We start from the raw sequence: 20584 nt of genomic DNA on the forward strand, positions 1-20584 counted from the left end.
CCTTAAAAAAGAAGTTAATTTTGACATATGTTACATGGGTGAACCTTGAGGACATAATGATAAGTAAAATAAAGCAGTCATGAAAGAGACAAAAATGAATTATTCCAGTTACATGAGGTACCTAGGGTAGTCAAATTCCTTGAGATAGTAGAAAGGTGGTTTCCAAGGACTGCAGGGAATGGGCAGTTATCATTTAACGTGTATAGGGTTTCAGTTTTGCAAGATGAAAAGAGTTCTGGACATGGATTGTGGTAATGGTTGCCCAATACTGAAGTGTATACTTAAAAATGGTTAAGATGGTAAGTTCTGTATTTGTATTTTACAATTTTATAAACAGAGGGGAAAGTCAATTATAGTATATTATGTATTAAAGGACAATAAAAATGACATACTGTTACTTTTAAAGAAAAAAAACACTTTCTTTAGAAACTGAATTTAAATCATCTGTACTACATGCCATATGTTTGTTTATACCAGTTAGCACAACAGAAGCTAAAGGTTTGAGATATTCACTCCCTTTGAGAAGGGAACTTTAAAAAAGAAATTGAACTTGGTTTGCAAAAACTAGGATTTAAGGACACCAGAAACTGTGAAAACAGTGTAGAACACAAAGACCCTACTAACCAGAAAGATGGAGTATATGGCTAAAGAATAACTAAAGGACAGTCAAGGACTTAAGTTTACATAAGACTGGTAAAGTGGAAATAATAAAAACCTAGGGAGAAAGTGACCATCTACTAATGGAAGATATAGGATATAAAAAAAACATAATTCCAGAAAGAACTAATAGAAGACTTGAAGAAAAACAGACTCTAAAAAAGTACAGCAGAGACAGAATATTATCCTGCAAGTAGGCTCAAAACAAAATGTAGCACAAGAATGATAAATTCTACTTCCATATAGTTAAAATTTCAAAATCACAATGATGGACATTTGAGACCATTAGCAGTCTGCAAAGAAGTTATCTGGAAAAGTCAGAGAATAATAAGCTCAGAGAACCAATTATAAGTAACTAAAGATTTAAGAAAACAAACTTATCGTAAGGCTAAAGCAAATTAAAAGTCACTGTCGTTGAGTTTTAAAAACAAATACTAGGTAGGCCTTTCTGAAGAATGGAAATAAAAATAAGTTTTAAGAAAAGGTACAAAAAAAAATCTCATAGTTACCATCTAGCCTTACAGTATCTCACTCTTAAGCATGAATAGACAGTCAATGGTCACCAATATTTGAGGAAAGCATGATGTACTGAAGATGGGGAGGCAAAATAAAAATGAAATTTGAAGGAAACCATCAATAATAGGTAAAGAATGCTTCAAAACAGAAAATCCACTATGCCAGAAAAAAAATCCATTAAAAAAAAACAGAATACCATTCTTGTAAAAGTTCAAACAAGAAAATGTTTTTTATTTTTTTGTTAATATAATATAATATAATATAATATAATATAATATAATATAATATAATATAATATAATATAATATAATATATAGAGAGAGTGAGTGAGAGAAAAAGCACATACATGCATGTGGGGGGGAGAGGCAGAGAGAGAATCTCAAGCAGGCTCCACGGTGTCAGGGCAGAGCCCAATGCTGGGCTCCATCTCAGGAACCAGGAGATAATGACGGTTCGATGTTTAAGGGACTGAGCCACCCAGGTGCTCCAAGAAAATGCTTTATAAAAATTTAAGACACTAGACTGAAAAATAGAGTTGGAAGAATATATCTCAGAAAACAGACCAACAGGAAAAAAAAAAAAAACAACAAAACACAAGACAGAAGAAAAATTTTAAGTCAAGCATGTCCATAATCAACAAAACATGTGCCCTAATGACTTGGGATTAAATTAACAGTTCTCAAAAAAGATTAGTACTGCTGCCCTATAGGGGGGTGTTTGAAATGTCAGGGGACATTTCTAGTTGTCCCAATAACTACTGGGTTATACTAGTATTTATTTAGTGTCTCGGAGGCAGGGTGCTCAAATCCCTATAAGCATAATATAGTCTAACTCAAAAGTAGTAACTACAAAAATGCCTATAGTGCCCTCTATTGAAAAAGACTTCGAATACGCTCAGTGCCTGACACAATATGCACTTTCATGAAATTTATTAACACCAGGATAAAACAAAGATACCTAGAGAAAAATTCAAGCCAAGCATTAAAAAAGATCCAGAATAAGATCCACCAAATTCTGTAAAAGCAATACTGAAAGTTCAAAGAAAATATACTCCAAATGTTGATAGAAATTTACTTTGAGCCAAATTACCAATCAAGTGTAAGACTAAAATAGACATTTTAAAAAGTTACAAGTCGCTAAAATGTACCTCCTATGTAACTTTATTCAAGAATCAATCAGGTAACAATTTCAGCAAAATGAAGAACTCAGCCAGGAAAAAAGCTGGAATGGGATCCAGTAAAAAAAAAAGGGGGGGGGGGTTGGCGGTTGGGATTCCCAACTGCTGAAGAGTGGACACAAGTTTCAGAATAGCAACTCTGAAACAAACAGAACATCCCACAGAAGTTTCAGAATACCCACTCTGTATCAAATTTTAATAACAAGTCTAAATCAGGGAAACCTGGGTGGCTCAGGCCCTTAAGCTTCTCACTCTTGACTTTTTTTTAATTACAAAATGTCTTTTAATGTTTATATTTGAGAGAGAGGGAGAGAGAGAGTGTGCGTGCAAGCTGGAGAGGGACAGAGAGAGACGGAGATAGAACCCAAAGCAGGCTCCAGGCTGTCAGCACAAAGCCTGACTTGGGGCTCAAACTCTCGGGGCTCAAACTGACGAGCCATGAGATTGTGACCTGAGCAGTAGTTGGACACTTAACCGACTAAGCCACCCAGTTGCCCCCCTTTTTTTTTTTTTTTAAATGTTTTACTTATTTTTCAGAGAGAGAGAGACATCAAGGGCGGGGGGAGCAGACAGAGAGGGAAACACAGAATCTGAAGCAGGCTCAGCACATACGGACTCCTGATTTCAGCTCAGGTCATGATCTCACAGCTCGGTGAGATCCAGCCCCCACGAACGCATCTGCACTGACAGTAAGGAGCCTGCTTGGAATTCTCTCTGTCCTTCTCTCTCTCAGACCCTCCCCCCATGCTCTCTTGCTCTCTCTCTCTCAAAATAAATAAATATTTTAAAAAAAGAGAGAGAGAAAGAAAAAGTCTATGGGGCACTTGGGTGGCTCAGTCAGTTAGGTGTCAGACTTCAGTTCAGATCATGATCTCAGCATTCATGAGTTTGAGCCCCACATCAGGCTCTGTGCTGACAGCTCAGAGTCTGAAGCACGCTTCAGGTTCTGTCTGTCTGTCTCTCTGCTCCTCTCCCTCTTGCACTCTGTATCTCTCTCTCAAAAATGAATAAACATTAAAAAAAAAAAAAAAAGAAAAAGTCTAGATCAGAGCAATGGGATAGACAGTTCTCTCCACTCCTCTCCCTCCATACAAGCAGCAAAACTGATAGATAGTATGATGCACTCTTAACCAAGAATTTGAAAACCCTTACAGCTTTCTAAGATCTTTTGGAAAAACAGCAACAAATACACAGAAAACTAAATAAAAAGAGGCACATAACTGAGAAAAACAAAAAAATGTACAAAAAAGGGAAAGTATTCACAGTATTCACTTGATTCACTATTATTTACATGGTAATAATAATGTAAAATCTAATGATTTAACTAATTTTATTACCTATATTGAATAATGAAAGAAGACAAAAGGGGTGTGATAAATCCTCTTCTACAAGAGGTTGGAAGATAATGTAAGATATTGTCAGAGACAGAAGTTTCAGATTTCTACTATTTAAGAATAACTAAATATCAGTTGACAGTGATTGTTTCTGGAAAGCTCGACTAGAGGACAGGATGGGGAGAGGACAAACTATTTTGGCCATAAGCATTCTAGTATTTCATGTGTTTCTAAGCAAAATTGAGAAATGACAGTGTTTATATTCATACATTTTGTACTATTAAAAATTAGGGAGATTTATGCATATTGAGGTGGTACAATATTTATGATAAATTATAGTCTGAGGTTTTCTTGAACTAATATACTCACTCAACAATACCACTACCAGGCATTTTTCTAAGCACTGGAGATGAATGGAGATGATCTATATAATCACACATATACAGTTACCTGTACATCAGTTTCTTTTAATTTCAGCATTATTGACATATGGACAACATAATTTTTTTTATTTGGGGGGATAGAGGACTGTCCTGTGCATGTTTAACAACATCCCTAACCTGTATCCACTAGATGTCAGTAACACCCCCTCTCTGGTTGTGATAACCAAAAATGTCTCCAGACACTGCGAAACATACCATGGGAGCAAAATTGCCCCCCCCACCCCCGACCCAAGTTAAGAATCACTGTTGTGTATGTATAGAAAAAGTTCTGGGGGAGGTGCCTGGCAGGCTCAGTAAGTAAAACATGTGATTCTTGTTCTCAGGGTTGTTAAGTTTAAGCCCCATGTTGGGTGTAAAGATTACTTAAAAATCTTAAAAAAAAAAGAAAAGAAAAAAGTTCTGAAATGATACCCAAAAAGACACCAGTGTTGTTACTAGAAAAGTAAAATTAGCAAAAAAGTCACTATCTTTGACATTCCGGTAGTTTGATTTTCATATAAATTTATTATTTCAACAATAAATATTAAAAACACAAAAAATCACAAAATAAATTAAAAGCAACTAAATGCAGCCACAAAACAAAAATTTTAATCGTAAAATAAAATCTTAAGAAGAAATAGAGGGTATCTATCAGTTTTTAAAGAAATCAGTAAAAAAAAAAAAAAAGGAATAGCGAAAAGATAAACTATAAATTCATTAAAAATACGAGTAAGTTCAGGGGCACCTGGTTGGCTCAGTGGGTAGAACATGTGATTCTTGATCTTGGGGTTGCGAGTTCAAGCCCAACATTGGGCATACAGCTTACTTTAAGGGAAAAAAAAAATAAACTAGTAAGTTCAGCTTGTTGTTTTATGATTAAGTATTTTTCAACAATAACCATATAGATATAAACAATCCATTTCTGGGGCGCCTGGGTGGTTCGGTTGGTAAAGTGTCTGACTCTTGGTTTCAGCTTGGTTACTGGGCTCGAGCCCCACACAGGGCTCTGCACTGACAGTGCGGAGACCTGCTTGGGATTCTCTTTATCTCCACCCCTCCCACATCTCTTTCAAAATAAATAAATAAATAAACTTAAAAAAAAAATCCATATGTGAAATACCAATTTTAATAGAAGAAAATATCTACTCTGCAATATTTGCTGTGTCTTTTTTTTAAATAAGGAAAACAGAAAAGTTGCCAATAATCCCATCACCCCAAAATCATAAAGGTTTCTTAAATACTTGTACTATATTTTTCAACATATTCTTTATAAAGCTGATTTAGCACATAATATGGAACTCTTATTTTTATTTTATTAGAAGCATTGAGTAGTCATTAAACATTCTTCACAAAAATCATTATCATTTTATAAGGAAAAAGTAATTTGACCCCACCTCTACCCTCGCATTAATCCCAGAGAGTAATTTTAATTATGTTGTGATTTCTTTTATACTCCATTTCCCAGGAGGGGAAGAAGGGAATAAATAATTTTGAATACCTTATTAATAAAAAAACAAAGCTCGGTTTCATTCCAGTAGCAAATGAGAGGTCAAGGGAAGAACAGTAATTTACTATTGAGATGTTATTTCCATCTTGTGGGCTTTTTCTCCTATTATATACTACAAAAATTACCATTCAGCTTCTCATATCTAACAGCTTAACTTCACTCATTTATAATTTGTTTTAAGTAAACTCTACACTCAACGTGGGGCTCTAACTCAAGACCCTGAGATCAAGAGTCGCATGCTCTACTGACTGAGCTAGCCAAGTGCCCCAACTTCACTCATTTAACAAATATTTAGCAAATACCTATTACGTGCCAGGTCCTTTAGTGTCACATTAGGTATAGGTGTGTATGTGTATATATATATGTTTAAAAAAAAAAAGTAGACTCTTCCTCTCAGTTTACAATCAATCTTAAGGGGGAAAACAAGCAAACAAGTCTAAAATTATAAATTACATTAAAGGTTAGGAACCAAATGACCTGGATGTAGTGATATACATGAAGCATAAAGATTCATAAGCACTGATTTTCTAGAATTCCAATCCCATCCCCACCCCCTTTTTAAATATAATTTTATGGAGGAAGTCCAGTCCACTTTTTAAAGCTCTAGAAAAAAACCAACAAATGTTAGTGTAAGCCACTCTAAAATTATTTTATTACCTGAGACAACTATTAGTTGCATATTATTATACTCACCCACTGTTTCTCTATCATTTACCTACATCCTCTTCCCATTTACCCCACCCCCATTTTTTCTATTTCATCATCTTCTTTGTTTTGCCTTTCTCCATTCTTCAAGATTTCAGTAACAGACTTACATTTTAAATGAACCAACCTCTGGTTAACAGTTTTCAAAGCTAAAATATTCATGACTTCTAATTTAAATTCAGATTTAAATGCAAACATGAAATAACAGCAATAAAAAAAATTTAATTTTACAAGTGCTAATAACTCTAACAAAACAAAAAGCAATTCAATAGAATTTATTCTGAGGCAGCAATGCTGGTTGCTCACACATTTAAGAAGAATATAGCTATAAATGCTATGGGAAAATTTAACACAAACATCCAGCAATAGCAAAGTACTGTAGTTAAATCAACTGGCTAGTCCACATAGTAGAATACTATGCAGCTGTTAGAAAAAAGTGAGAATACTCTCTACTAAAAAATATAGAATGATTTCCAAGAAATATTAAATCAAAAAGTGAAAAATAGGGTAGTGTATATTTGCTTTTGTCTATTTGCATAAAGAAAATGGGAAGGATACATATAGTACTAATAAAAGTGGTTACTAATGTGCGTCCAAGGGTGGACAGGCTTATGATAAGTACAAGACTTAATTTTGAACCACTCCTTATTAAAAAAAAAAAAAAAAGTTTGAAATTGTTCAGTAAGAATTTTAAAGATCTTTTTTACAAACTCTATCTGAAGGTGATCCAAAATTTCACTACACAATTATAATTACTCTAGTTACACTACTTTTTAGACCTTGTCACACTGAGCCTATCCATTAGTCATTTGCTTACAATTCTTCACCACTTAGGTGGTCCCAAGGAACACCAAGTACTGGTATCAACTTAAAAGAGTGTAACATACTGTTCAAAATCAACTTGTCAGCTTCTGACTTCATTACCTATACTATTTTATGGTGAGCAAGTTATTTAACCTCTTGCCCATGTTTCCTTCTCTCTAAAATGGAAATAACTGTATCTATGATTTAGGCATGGTATGAAAATTAGAATGATTCCCAACACACAGAAAACTGATTAAATGTTAGCAGATATTATCACTAATAGTTCTTTTTATGGACATGTAAAGTTTTCATCTATGCAATCAAACACCATGGTATGTTTCAATCAAATTCAATCAAATCAAATATTAATTCCTGTTAATGAGTGGCTTCAATGTACTAGAAAGCAGAAAAGTAAAATATTAACAATAAAAATAAAAGTACAACAATATAAGTATACATATGCAAGTCACTTTGAGCGCAAAGAAGGGAGCAATAAACACATTGCTAAAGTTTATAAAATACCAATAGGAGAGGGGCACCTGGGTGGCTCAGTCGGTTGAGCACCCAACTTTGGCTCAGGTCCACGATCTCACGGTTCGTGGGTTCGAGCCCCACGTAGCTCTGTGCTGACAGCTCAGAGCCTAGAGCCTGCTTTGGATTCTGTGTCTCCCTCTCTCTCTCTGCCCCTCCCCAACTTGCACCCGGTCTCTCTTTCTCTCAAAAATAAACATTAAAATAAAAATTTAAGGGGCACCTGGGTGGCTCAGTTGGTTAAGTGTCTGACTTCAGCTCAGGTCATGATCTCACAGTCTGTGGGGTTCAAGGCCTGCATCGGCCTCTGTGCTTACAGCTCAGAGCCTGGAGCCTGCTTTGGATTCTGTGTCTCTTTCTCTCTACCCCTTCCCCACTCACACTCTGTCTCTCTCTCTCAACATTAATGTTAATATACAAACATTAAAAAAAAATTTAATACCAATAGAAGGAATGAGGATTTTGAAGAGAAAGCAGATGGAGAAATGGACTATACCCAATCATTAATAACCTTTTATTATTCAGGTTCCTAAATCTGGCTGATAATCAAAGTTACCAGGTATACATTTCAAAAACCCAGATTCCAGCTCAGATTCCTTAATCACAATGACGAGGAATGGAATATAGGAATCTGTGCTTTTAAAGCATCCCAAGTGATTATGATCATTAACTAGGTTTGGGAGCCACCATAGGTCCCACTCTTGTACAATTAGAGACTTTAGAAGTATCTCCAGATATAGTTAATCATTACCTTTGGTAGCTCTTGAGCCAATGGCAAAGTGCTATTAACAATTAGTCATTCTTTTACACTAAACCACTAAAAAACCTTTTAAAATAAATATATACTAAATGTTCTAAATAATAGTGTGGCTGCCGTTTACTGAACAATTATTCATAAATGACTAGAAACAACGCCCAACATCATTCCAACCAAAACCAAAGTAAATGACAGGAGAGAAGAAAATAGAGAATACAATTTAAAAATAGGCAAAAGAACTGAAAAGACACCTCACCAAAGAAGATATAAAGATGGCAAAGAAAACATATGAAAAGATGCTCAACATTGTGTCATTAGGGAACTGCAAATTAAAGCAAGATACCACTACACACCTATTAGAATGTCTAAAATCCAAAACATGACAACATCAAATGCTGACAAAGATGCGGCACAACAAGAATTCTCATTCATAGTGGCACCTCAGTTGGTTAAGCATCCAACTCTTTGATTTCGGTTCAGTTCATGATCTCACAGTTCATGGTTCATGCTTCCTGAGTTCGAGCCCCATGTTAGGCTTTGTGCTGACAGTGCAGAGTCTGCTTGGGATTCTCTCTCTCCCTCCCCCACTCCTGTGAGCTCTCATAATAAATAAATAAACTTAAAAAAAGAAAAGATTTCTCATTCATTGCTGGTGGGAATGCAAAATGGTACAGTCACTTTGAAAGACTATTAGGCAGTTTCTTAAAAAACTAAACATACCTTTATCATATAATTCAGCAAGTAAGCTCCCTGTTATTTACCTACATAACCTGAAAACTTATGTGCACACAAAAACCTCTACATGAATGTCACTTCATAATTGCCAAATCTTGGAAGCAGCAATAAGGTCCTTCAATAGGTGGACAGGGGTGACTGGCTGGCTCAGAGAGTGGAGCATGCGACTTTGCTCTCAGGGTTTCAAGTTCGAGCCCCACTTTGGGTGAAGAAATTACTTAAAAATGAAATATTCAGGGGTGCCTGGGTGGCTCAGTTGGTTAAGCATCCAACTTTGGCTCAGGTCATGATCTCACAGTTCATGAGTTTGAGCCACTCATCCAGATCTCTGCTATCAGCAAAGAGCCTACTTCAGATTCTCGGTCACCCTCTCTATGTCCCTCCCCACCTCATGCATGCTCTCTCAAAAATAAAAACATTTAAATTTTAAAAAATGAAATCTTCAAAAAAAATTGGTGGACAAATAAAGTGCAGTACATATATACAATGAAATATTATTCAGCACTAAATAAAAAGATCAAGCCACAAAAAGACATTTAAGAAGGAATCTTGAACATTGCTGAGTGAACTGACATTCTGGAGAAAGCAAAACTATGGAAGACAGTAAAAGAGCACTAGCTAGCTGCCCAGGGTTTGGGGAGAAAAAAGAAATAGGTGGAACACATGGTATTTTTAGGGCAGTGAATCTATTTTGTATACTATAAAGGTAGACACAGGTCATTATACATTTGTTAAAAACCAAAGAACATACAATACAAAGGGTGAACCTTAATATAAACTATAGACTGGTTGATAATGATGGGTCAATGGTGGCTCACGGTTATAACAAATATACCAAAATAGTGGGACTATCGATGGAGAAGAGGTTGAAAAGTGTATTTTCCCCCCAAATTTTGCTGTAAACCTAAAATTGCTCTAAGAAATAGTGAATGAGAAAGAGAGGATAGAGGAAGAAAAAATTTGAAACCAAAAGAAAATTAAATAAATTCAAGGGAAAAAGCATTTTGTAAAAAGAAAAAAATGATTAAAAAAATACATTTCAAAGTTAAAAAAGGGGCACATGGCTGGATCAGTCTGAAAAGCATGTGGCTCTTGAGTTCAAGCCCCACCCTAGGGTAAAGATTACTTAAAACAAGCAAACTTCAAAATTAAAAAAAAAAAAAAAGTAAGGGTGGAACCCTCCTGCATTGCTGGTGGGAAAGTAAAATGGTGCAGTCATTTTGGAAAATAGTTTGGTAGTTCCTCAAAAAGTTAAACATAAAATTCCTCAAAAAAGTTGAACATGAGCCAGCAATGACACTCCTAAGTATATACCCAGGAGTTGTAAATGTAAGTTTACACAAAAACCTGTGCACAAATGGAAACAGCAGCATTATTCATGACAGCCAAAATGTAGAAACACCCAAATGTCTACCAACTGATGGACAAAATTTGGTATATCCACACAACAGAGTATTATCCAACCATAAAAAGGAAAAAAGTACTGCTACATGCCACAACATGAACCTTGAAAACACTGTCTTAAGTGAAAGTCACAAAAAGCCACATATTGTATGATATGGAATCCTATTAGTGGTAGTATGCAATATCCAGAGTAGGCAAACCCATAGAGATGGAAAGTATTATTTCTTTCACAGAGACAGAAAGTAGTGGTTGCTGGGGGAGGGGAAGGGCATTGGGACTAACTGCTAATAGGTGCAGTTTCTTTGTGGAATGATGAAAATATTCTGAAATAAAACAATGACGACGACTACACAACATAGTGTATATCACATAACATATACTAAAATCCACAAAATGTACATTCCATAAAGGGTAAATTTTATGTTACATGAATTATATCTCAATTTCTAAACAACTTTTTTAAAATCTAAGAGTGGCCCTACGGACAGAATGTTCCTAAGCACTAACAACAGCCTGCTAACATAAAACATAACTCTCAACAGTGTAGTCTTACCCTCTCCCTCCCCTTCCCCCAGAAAGAAAATAAACCATTTCCAGTCAAGCCCCTAGATCCAACCAACCATGTTATAGGAAAAACAAACAGAACAGAATATATTAAGCTATACTATAGGGAAGGACTCAGCAAAATGCAGACTCTGGGAACCTTTATAAGGACCAAACACCTGATTTCTTTAAAAAAAAAAAAAAAAAAGGAAGAGACAAAGAAAGAAAGAAAAAGAATGGCAAGAAAAAGATGGAGAGAGTTCCAATCGAATAATGGTGTGTAGTTATCTTTTAAAGTCCTTATCTTTTAGATACACACTGAAATATTCATAGATGCAATTATATGACGGAGATTTACTAGAAATACTCTAGGATGGGGAGGAGTGGATACAAGTATAAGTAAAATAAGACTGGTCAAGTTTAAGATGAGTGACAAGTCTGTGGAAGATCACAGGTACCATATTATTTTTGTGTATATTTAGAACTTTCTATAATAAAAAAAATGAGTATATGCAACACAATCATATTTACAACGTAGAAAATAAACTGTTAAGACAGGGGCGTGGATGGAGGGAAACTGATAGGAGATTTCAGAGAATTCAGGCAAGAGGAACACCCTGAAGGAAGACAGTGAAGTGAAGAAATGAAAATCACAGATTAAACCAGGATAATTTCCCCAGGTCAGTGGTTATCAGGCTTCAGGGATATTCTATGCAAAATTTTTCACCCGTCCTTTTTTTTTTTTTTTAAACTAAAAGAGGCTTCGCAACTTTCATTATATATGCAAAGGAGACTAAAATCCCAAAATATTAATTACTAGATTAAAATTTTTTTAGCATATTAATACAATCTTTATTAGATAGGCCCTTGAATCACTGTAATCCAGTTAACACACTTTCAAAGCTCCTTCCAGCTTTAGAACTTCCTTCCAATTTAAATACCATGGTTAGGTACTCATACTTCAGATCTAAAAGTATTCTTACCCTCTGGGGGCTTTACGACAATTAGATAAGCTAACATAGTAAGAATTTAAATTTTTGGCATATAGAAATTGCTCAGTAAATGTTACCCGTTTATCTGAAAGTCCATTGTCTACATAGATTTCCCATCATCATTTATTGTCTCACCATCCTGTACGTTTCTGGTTTATCACATTTTATTATTTCTGGAATACAAGCTTCATGAGGGAAAGGTCCTTATTTCATACATCATTTTGTGCCTAGCACAAAATAACACTCAAATATATTCACTGAATAATTACACTAGATAGAATCAATAAAACTCAAGACTCAATGATGACAAGGATGGTGATAAATGTTAACAGAGGAAAACGAGAATAAGTAAGTTGTAAAAATAAGTGTGTTGTATGGGGAGGGAGAAGCAGGCATTTGAGATGAACTGAATAATTAAATTTATTATTTTTTTAATGTCTATTTATTTTGAGAGGGAGAGAGAGAGAGAGAGAGAGAGAGCATGTGCATGCATAGGAAAGAGGGAGACAGAGAGAGATGGGGAGGGAGGGAGGGAGGGAAGGGTGGGGGGGAGAGAGACAGACAGACAGACAGACAGACAGACAGACAGACAGACAATCCCAAGCAGGCTCTACCCGGTTAGAGTGGAGCCCTATGCGGGCTCAAACTCACCAAGTGAAATCATGACCTGAGGTGCTGAAATCAAGAGTCAGATGCTTAAGTGACCCAGGCCATGCAGGCACACCTGAAAGTTTTGACTTTAAAGTAACAAGTTAGGAAATTAGAAATAGGAGACATTTGAAAACCAAACCAAAAAAATCTAGTAGTCATAAGAATACTGTTTGTAAAGGCAGCCTGTCCAGCCTGCCTGCTACTTGCATGATCTCGGGCCCATTAATTAACCTCTGCGTCCCAATATTCTAGTGAGTGCCCCCCCTCCCCCCGACAACCCCCTCAAACCCAACAACAAAAGAAATCAACTGTGCCAACCTCACTGGGTTGTTTCAGGATTAAAGGAATTAATACTGAAGCACTGGAATAACACTCAGCAAACAGTAACCAAAAGATGTTACATAGTAAGAGCTAAGCAGTAGCTGTTCTGATTCCGAATGAAACATACAGCCAATATACTAAGAGAACAAGAGTCCCAGAGAATAACTGGGAACAATGGAGAGGTGGTAACATGAAGAAAAGTTTTAAGTGGACAAAAGGGAAACTAGAGAATTACATAGTAGAAGCCAAAGAAAAGGATTTTAAAGAAGAAATAGTCAAGAGCAAAAAGTGCTGGTTAAGTGTATCAAGTCTGTAAAAAGGCCACATGATTTGGCAACTTGAAGGCTGACCATCAAAAGAAAAAAAACCACGTCCTACAAGGTGTTCAGACAGGTTTGAGAGAGTAAGGCAAAAGGGCCGACTATACAGCAGAGTTGAGGGGTAAAAAGAGGAAGAGAGAATTCTAGATTAGTGGTCCCTAGACTTTTTGTTTGCAAGAACTTCAAAAACAGGGAAAATGACATAAGGTTGCATCCTCTTAATTCTATCAAAGTTTGTTTCCTCTGTTGTCACCATCATTTGAAATAGGGAACTGCATTAACAGTGAAAATTTATGAAGCCTAAAACTCTGAGAATAAAGGGAATGGCTTTACACAAAACCACCATACTGTTCATATTTTTGTAATTTCATAGATTGATAATAATGAAATAAGGGAGCCTTGGTGGCTCAGCAGGTTAAGCATCTGACTCTTGATTTCCACTCAGGTCATGATCTCAGGGTCATGAGGTTGTGAGACTGAGCCCTTCAAAGGGTGTGGGGTCTGCTTAAGAGTATTCTCTCCCACCCTCTCCCTCTCAAAAAAAAAAAAAAAGTTGTAAGCAACTTAAGCAAATTACCTACGAAGGTCTTTAAGTGGCAACATCTGTCAAGTCATGACAAATCTGTAGGCCAGGATGTGCAAACACAAACACTAATTAAAAGTTTTACATTTGTTGGGACTCCTGGGTGGCTCAGATTAACCATCCAACTCTTGATTTAGGCTCAGGTCATGATCTCACAATTTGTGAGAACAAGCCCCATGTCCGGCTCTGTGCCGACAGACAGCACAAAGCCTGCTTTGGGATTCTCTCCCTCTCTCAAAATAAATAAATAAATAAATAAACTTAAAAATTTTTTTTTTTACATTTGTTGCATAATAGTTTTAGAACACGAACTCCTGGACTACATTTTCTATGCATTATCTATGTCATATTTTTATAGCTAACAAGCATTTGGTGTATATAAGTACATATATTACATACCATTACAGAGAAAAACAGGAGGACACATTTGCAACATACATAAACTACAACTGGCACACAATTGAGGTTCAATAAAACTATGTTGAAATGTACCAATGTGTACCACATAATGGTGGATAAAGAATTACAGGGGTGCCTGGTGGCTCAGTTGGTTAAGCGTCCGGCTTTGACTCAGGTCGTGATCTCGCCGTTTGTTGAGTTCGAGCCCTGCGTCGGTCGGGCTCTGTGCTGACCGCTCAGAGCCTGGAGCCTGCCTAGGATTCTGTGTCTCCCTCTCTCTCTGCCCCTCCCCCGCTCATGCTGTCTCTCTGTCTCTCAAAAATAAATAAACATTAAAAAAAAAAAAGAGGGGCGCCTGGGTGGTGCAGTCGGTTGAGCGTCCGACTTCAGCCAGGTCACGATCTCGCCGTCTGTGAGTTCGAGCCCCACGTCGGGCTCTGGGCTGATGGCTCAGAGCCTGGAGCCTGTTTCCGATTCTGTGTCTCCCTCTCTCTCTGCCCCTCCCCCGTTCATGCTCTGTCTCTCTCTGTCCCAAAAATAAATAAAAACGTTGAAAAAAAAAATTAAAAAAAAAAAAAAGAATTACAAGTCAGATTCCCTTTCTATAAAAAATGTTAAGACAACATAATACAGTGGTTATAAAAGTGGTAATAAGACAACAGGCTTTGGATTCATACAAACCAAGGTTCAAATCTCAGCTGCAATACCTTATAGGTGAGTGACCTTGGCAAAGTTATTTCACCTGTTTACCTCACCTATAAAATAGGAATGATATCTACCTCATAAGGTTGTAGTGCTCATCAAATGTCAGTTATAATTTTTCCATAACATGAATTGCCAAAATCCCCAAACGGTCTATCTTTTACAAGTCCTAGACCAAATTAATCCAAAAGTCTGGAAGATAAGGCGGCGACCTGCATAGTTTTAAAAGTTTTACAAGTGATTCTGATTAGCACCCTCACTTAGGAATCACCGTCCTAGAGCCTTACTACTCAAGCTTTACCTGAATCCCATGTAAGTTAATATCACAAGAATAAAATAGCACTATTAAGACATGATCCTCTACTTTAGTTCCAGGTTGCTAGGACAGACCTTTACCCAAAGCACTTTTTACAGAGAACAGAACCACACTGCAAAGTTCCAATTTAAAATCCTTTCCAAAGCCAGGGAAAATATGATTTCATATTGAAATTTTACATCAAAACTGGGAATACCTTAACCTAGTCATATTTGTTATTGAATAGTTTTTTTTTTTTAATTTTTTTTTTCAACGTTTATTTATTTTTGGGACAGAGAGAGACAGAGCATGAACGGGGGAGGGGCAGAGAGAGAGGGAGACACAGAATCGGAAACAGGCTCCAGGCTCTGAGCCATCAGCCCAGAGCCTGATGCGGGGCTCGAACTCACGGACCGCAAGATCGTGACCTGGCTGAAGTCGGACGCTTAACCGACTGCGCCACCCAGGTGCCCCTGTTATTGAATAGTTCTAATACTGAACATTTTTTGGTCACTTCATCTATACATCAACAGTGACCCAAGGCTGTACACAATGATATTTAAACTTTCTTATACGTTATCATTCTTTAAAATAAGTTTAAGTTTACAGTCAAAATACAGTGATGCTTCACCTAAACTCGAATAAATTTTTCATTTGACACATTTTTTTTTTTTAAGATTTTAGTTTTTGGGGCACCTGGGTGGCTCAGTTGGTTAAGTGTCCGACTTCGGCCCAGGTCATGATCTCGCGGTTCGTGAGTTCGAGCCCCGCGTCGGGCTCTGTGCTGACAGCTCAGAGCCTGGAGCTTGCTTTGGATTCTGTGTGCCCTTCTCTCTCTGCCCCTCCCCGGCTCATGCCCTGTCTCTCTCTGTCTCAAAAATAGTAAAAATATTTTAAAAAAAAAGAAAAAAAAAAGATTTTAGTTTTTAAGCAATCTCTACATTGAACGAGGGGCTTGAGCTTACAACCCTGAGATCAAGAGTTGCATGCTCTACTGACTGAGCCAGCCAGGCAATCCTTGACACATACATTTTTAAATGTTTATTTTTGAGACACAGAGAAAGAGAGAGGCAAGAGAGGGGGGACAGAGAGAAAGACTGAGGCAAGAGAGGGGGGTACAGAAGCGGGTTTGGTGCTGACAGCAGAGAGCTGGATGCAGGGCTCAAACTCACGAACCATGAGATCATGACCTGAGCAGAAGTCAGACACTAAACCAACTGAGACACCCAGGCACCCCAACACATACATTTTTAAAGTGCTTCTCACAAGCAATCCTATTCAGGACTGAAGTTATCTAAAGTAAATTCAGTATTCCAGAAGCAAACCTGAAACCCAATTAACTAAGGAACCCAACAAAACATTTTAGAGAAATATGAAGAACAAAATCATACAAATATAATCACAAACATTTTATTCCAAAAGAATCTCTGTGAAATAATGAAAATCCCTGGAAACAAGAGTCTAGAAACACTGTAGAATTTGTTCAAAATAAACAAAAAAAACTTACAATGGCTTTATCAGGACTAATATGCCAATAGCACATCAACTGGAAAGCAAACAAGGAAAAGGAATCTTAGAAGATTTTTACGGGTGCCTGGGTGGCTCAGTCGGTTGGGCGTCCAACTTCGGCCCAGGTCATGATCTCATGGTTTGTGAGTTCGAGCCCCGCATCGGGCTCTGTGCTGACAGCCTGCAGCCTGGAACCTGCTTTGGATCCTGTGTCTCCCCCTCTCTCTGCCCCTCCCCTGCTCGTGCTCAGTCTCTATCTCTCAATAATGAATAAATGTTAAAAAAATTAAAAAAAATTTTTTTATTACCATTACTGGCAAAGAGAACTAAAAGGGAAAGAAAGGGCTAAGGCAGACAATATAGATCTCATTAAGTTATAGATTTTATTAATTTAGACACAAATAAGACATTTTTTCAGATACTTAAATTAGTGGAGCTTATAAATGCATTGTTAACTTGCAAAGTGTTAAAATCCAATATTTCAAGGTACTTACAGGGCAAAATAAACATCTCACCCTCTAGGGCGGGGAATACAAGCTTTCATACCATAGTGCAAAGGTCATAGACACTGTATCCAGGGACTGGTGAGGTATTATTTAGTGAGTCCAGGCCTTGTGCGTTTGTAAATGCAATTTTAAAAAATAACTGTCCCACTATCTTCACAAAAATATTCTTTGCAACATAGTATAGTAAAAAGTTGTGTATCAGTAGAACTCTATAAATCCCAGACATTTTAAACCACATTATACACAAGTTTAAAGAAACAACAGACAATTCTTACCTAAGCTTTTTGAAAACTATACTTTTAAAAGTCCAAAAGTATATCAAAGCACAATTTTATTTATTTATTTATTTTTAATTTTTTTTCAACGTTTTTATTTATTTTTGGGACAGAGAGAGACAGAGCATGAACGGGGGAGGGGCAGAGAGAGAGGGAGACACAGAATCGGAAGCAGGCTCCAGGCTCTGAGCCATCAGCCCAGAGCCTGACGCGGGGCTCGAACTCACGGACCGCGAGATCGTGACCTGGCTGAAGTCGGACGCTTAACCGACTGCGCCACCCAGGCGCCCCTCAAAGCACAATTTTAAAACACTGAATTGACTAACAGGTATTAACTTGTAATTAATTTTTTTGAAGACTTGATAAAGAGTCAAGAAATATAAACACCAATGCTTTTTTTTTTGTTTGTTTTTCAAGTAGGTTCCAGGCTGTGGAGCCCCAAGTGGGGCTTCAACTGATGACCCTGAGATCGAGATCTGCCCTGAGATCAAGAGTCTGACACTTAACTGACTAAGCCACTCACGGCGCCCCGAAACATCCTTACCCTGTAAAAAATGTTTTTAAAGTTTATATTTGAGAGGTAGAGAGAGACAGAGAGAGCGCGCGTTGGAAGCGCAGAGAGAGCGAGACACAGAATCCGAAGCAGGCTCCAGGCTCCGAGCTGTCAGCACAGAGCCCTGCTCGGGCTCAAACTCACAGATGGCAAGATCTTGACCTGAGCCGAAGTCAGACACTTAGCCAACTGAGCCACCCAGGCATCCCAACATCCTTACTTTTTTAAAAGTTTAGCTTCAACAACTTTGTAGAGTCCAATGAAAGTTTACTAACTCAAAATTAAAGTAATATACATTTGTTTGAAGACACTCTAATCCAATCTTCCTTCTTTAAACACTACATTTTCCTAACTATTCACCAACATATATGACGTATATATCAGCCAACACTACTGCTTACATTCTAAATATATACCAGTCTGAAGAACAGGTGCGACACTATTTAGATGCATGCTTTTTTCTTCTAAGCCTAAATTTGCCCTGGAAAGGGATTTAAAAATAAACACAAATACCCAAGAGTTGAACAATCCTCTTAAAAAGATATAGCCGTTCTGAAATTCAAGACATGAGGGCTTCAGCTACCAACATCTTCCAAAAGTTAACCAGCCTATCAAAGTTTCACCTTAAAAAGATCAAATAAGGCTCAATTATTAAGTGTCCTGAGGATATTTAACTTTGCTTCCCCTGTGTTAGTAACGTGGGGAAAGTACGTTTTACTTCAAGCTAGTATTAAATCTTTTCTCAGTCGTTTCATAAAGACAGCAGAGATACTCTGGTTTGGCTTTTTATGGATAAAGGGGATGGAGGAGGAGGAGGCCGGCTGAAGGGTACTCTAAAAAGAAAAACTCAATTTAGGGAAGCACAGATGAGTCAGTCACTGAGGAAGAACTAACTAAAAGAGAACCTAAGTGAATAAGGCAGCATCCCAGGTAAGAAGGTACCTAAAGTTGGCGATAGGAAATGAAAACTTCACAAGTATGCAGCAAGACCTGGAAAGAAGCGTGGCTGTCAAGGGGCAAGTGCGTACCAACTCCGGGGGAGGGGGCCAAAAATGCCAAATCGGATGGGGGGGGGCGGGTGATGAGGAAAAAGGTAATAAAATGTCCATCCCAAACCCCTTCCTCGGGTTCTCCATCTCAACAGGCACAATCACAAACCACCTCAATGCCCAGTAACCCCAAGCCGGACTATCCCACAGAAAGGAGTTTAGTCCCAAGCCCCGGAGGCCCGGCAGGCCGCCTCCAGAGGAGCCCCCGCAGACGCCATACTAAAAGTCAAAATGGCTGCCCCAAGGAAGCCCGCACCGCGCAGCTAAGAAGGGTTGGGGAACAAGCTTCTGCGGGAAAGGGGGAGGGGGGCTCTCGGAAGAGCCGTCGCCAGAACCATAGGCAGGAGTATCGCCCCCCCCGAGATGCACAGGTAGGTTCCCCTCGGCCTCCCAAGGCCCGGGGCTCGGACGGAGGGGAGTCCCGGCCCCACCCCCCCCCCCGACCGGGAACCCTGCCGCCGCAGCCGTCCCGCACACCGCCCCAGCGAGGTACCTGCAGTTCGGCCCGCTCCACCTCCCAGTGCGCCCGCTCCATCTCGAACCGAGCCCACTCGTGCTGGATGTAGTGCAGGATCCCTGGGATAGTGTATTGCTGCGGCCGGGACAGCTCCGGGCCTGACGCGGGACCCGCTCCCTCGGCGGCTGGAGGACCCCCGCCGCCCGCCGCTCCATTCCCCCCTGGCGAAAGGCTCATGTTCCCCCCAGGTCCCTGCTGCTGCCGTGGAGGGGCCGCCATCCCCGGGCCGCTACCACCGCCTCCGGCAAGCTCGTCCATTGTGTGTGGGGCCCCGGCCGGGGCGCAGGGCGAGAAGCCGACGGCTGGGGGAAGGGCCGGGGAGGGTGGCCCCGCGCTGGCGGCGGGGCGGAGGCCGGCTGGGAGAGGAGCGAGGAGGGGGTCGGTGCTGTATGCTTGCCGTGGGTCAGAGTAGGGAGCTGCCGGTCGCCGCCATTACAGTCCCTCCTCCATCTGTCCGTCTCACTCACTCACTTTAGGGAAAGGGGGGGGCCGCGGCGGGAGGGGGAGAGGGGGCTGGGTTGGGAAGGGGATAGACGTAGGGCCGTCACAACCGCGCAGCATGCCGGGTAGAGAACGCCGCTGCCGCCGCACGCCCAGCAGCCAAATAGAGTGCGGCCTCACCATACGCAGGCGTACTGAAGACTCAGTAAGGGTTGGCGTTTGAGGCTGGGTATGAGCTCTAGCCCCGCCCCTAGGCCCTCCCTCAGACTTGCTCCGGGTGTCACCGTGTGGGTACCGGAACGTGAGCCACTCGCGCTTTTGGGAGCCAACCGGTCTCATGCTGCCAACAATTTCCGTCGCTCAGTCACCAAGCCCCCAG

General features: G+C 39.1%; 2 protein-coding genes across 6 annotated transcripts in view; one reads left to right on the forward strand and one right to left on the reverse strand.

Annotated features, from left to right (window-relative positions):
* Window positions 1–20268, reverse strand: part of STRN3 (striatin 3) — a 107172-nt gene extending 86904 nt beyond the window's left edge. Inside the window, exon 1 of one of the 3 annotated variants that reach the window (XM_047862931.1) lies at window positions 19741–20268. In XM_047862931.1, the coding sequence (XP_047718887.1) occupies window positions 19741–20022 (282 nt within the window). In that variant the 5' untranslated portion in view covers window positions 20023–20268. The remainder of the gene's footprint in view (window positions 1–19740) is intronic. The other 2 variants (XM_047862929.1, XM_047862930.1) reach the window with 2 other exon arrangements.
* Window positions 19454–20584, forward strand: part of AP4S1 (adaptor related protein complex 4 subunit sigma 1) — a 50295-nt gene continuing 49164 nt past the window's right edge. For all 3 annotated transcript variants that reach the window (XM_047862933.1, XM_047862934.1, XM_047862932.1), the window contains exon 1: window positions 19454–19618. The gene's annotated coding sequence lies outside the window, so the exon portion shown is untranslated. The remainder of the gene's footprint in view (window positions 19619–20584) is intronic.

The sequence above is a fragment of the Prionailurus viverrinus genome, chromosome B3 (genome assembly GCF_022837055.1).
Source record: "Prionailurus viverrinus isolate Anna chromosome B3, UM_Priviv_1.0, whole genome shotgun sequence".
NCBI lineage: Eukaryota > Metazoa > Chordata > Mammalia > Carnivora > Felidae > Prionailurus > Prionailurus viverrinus.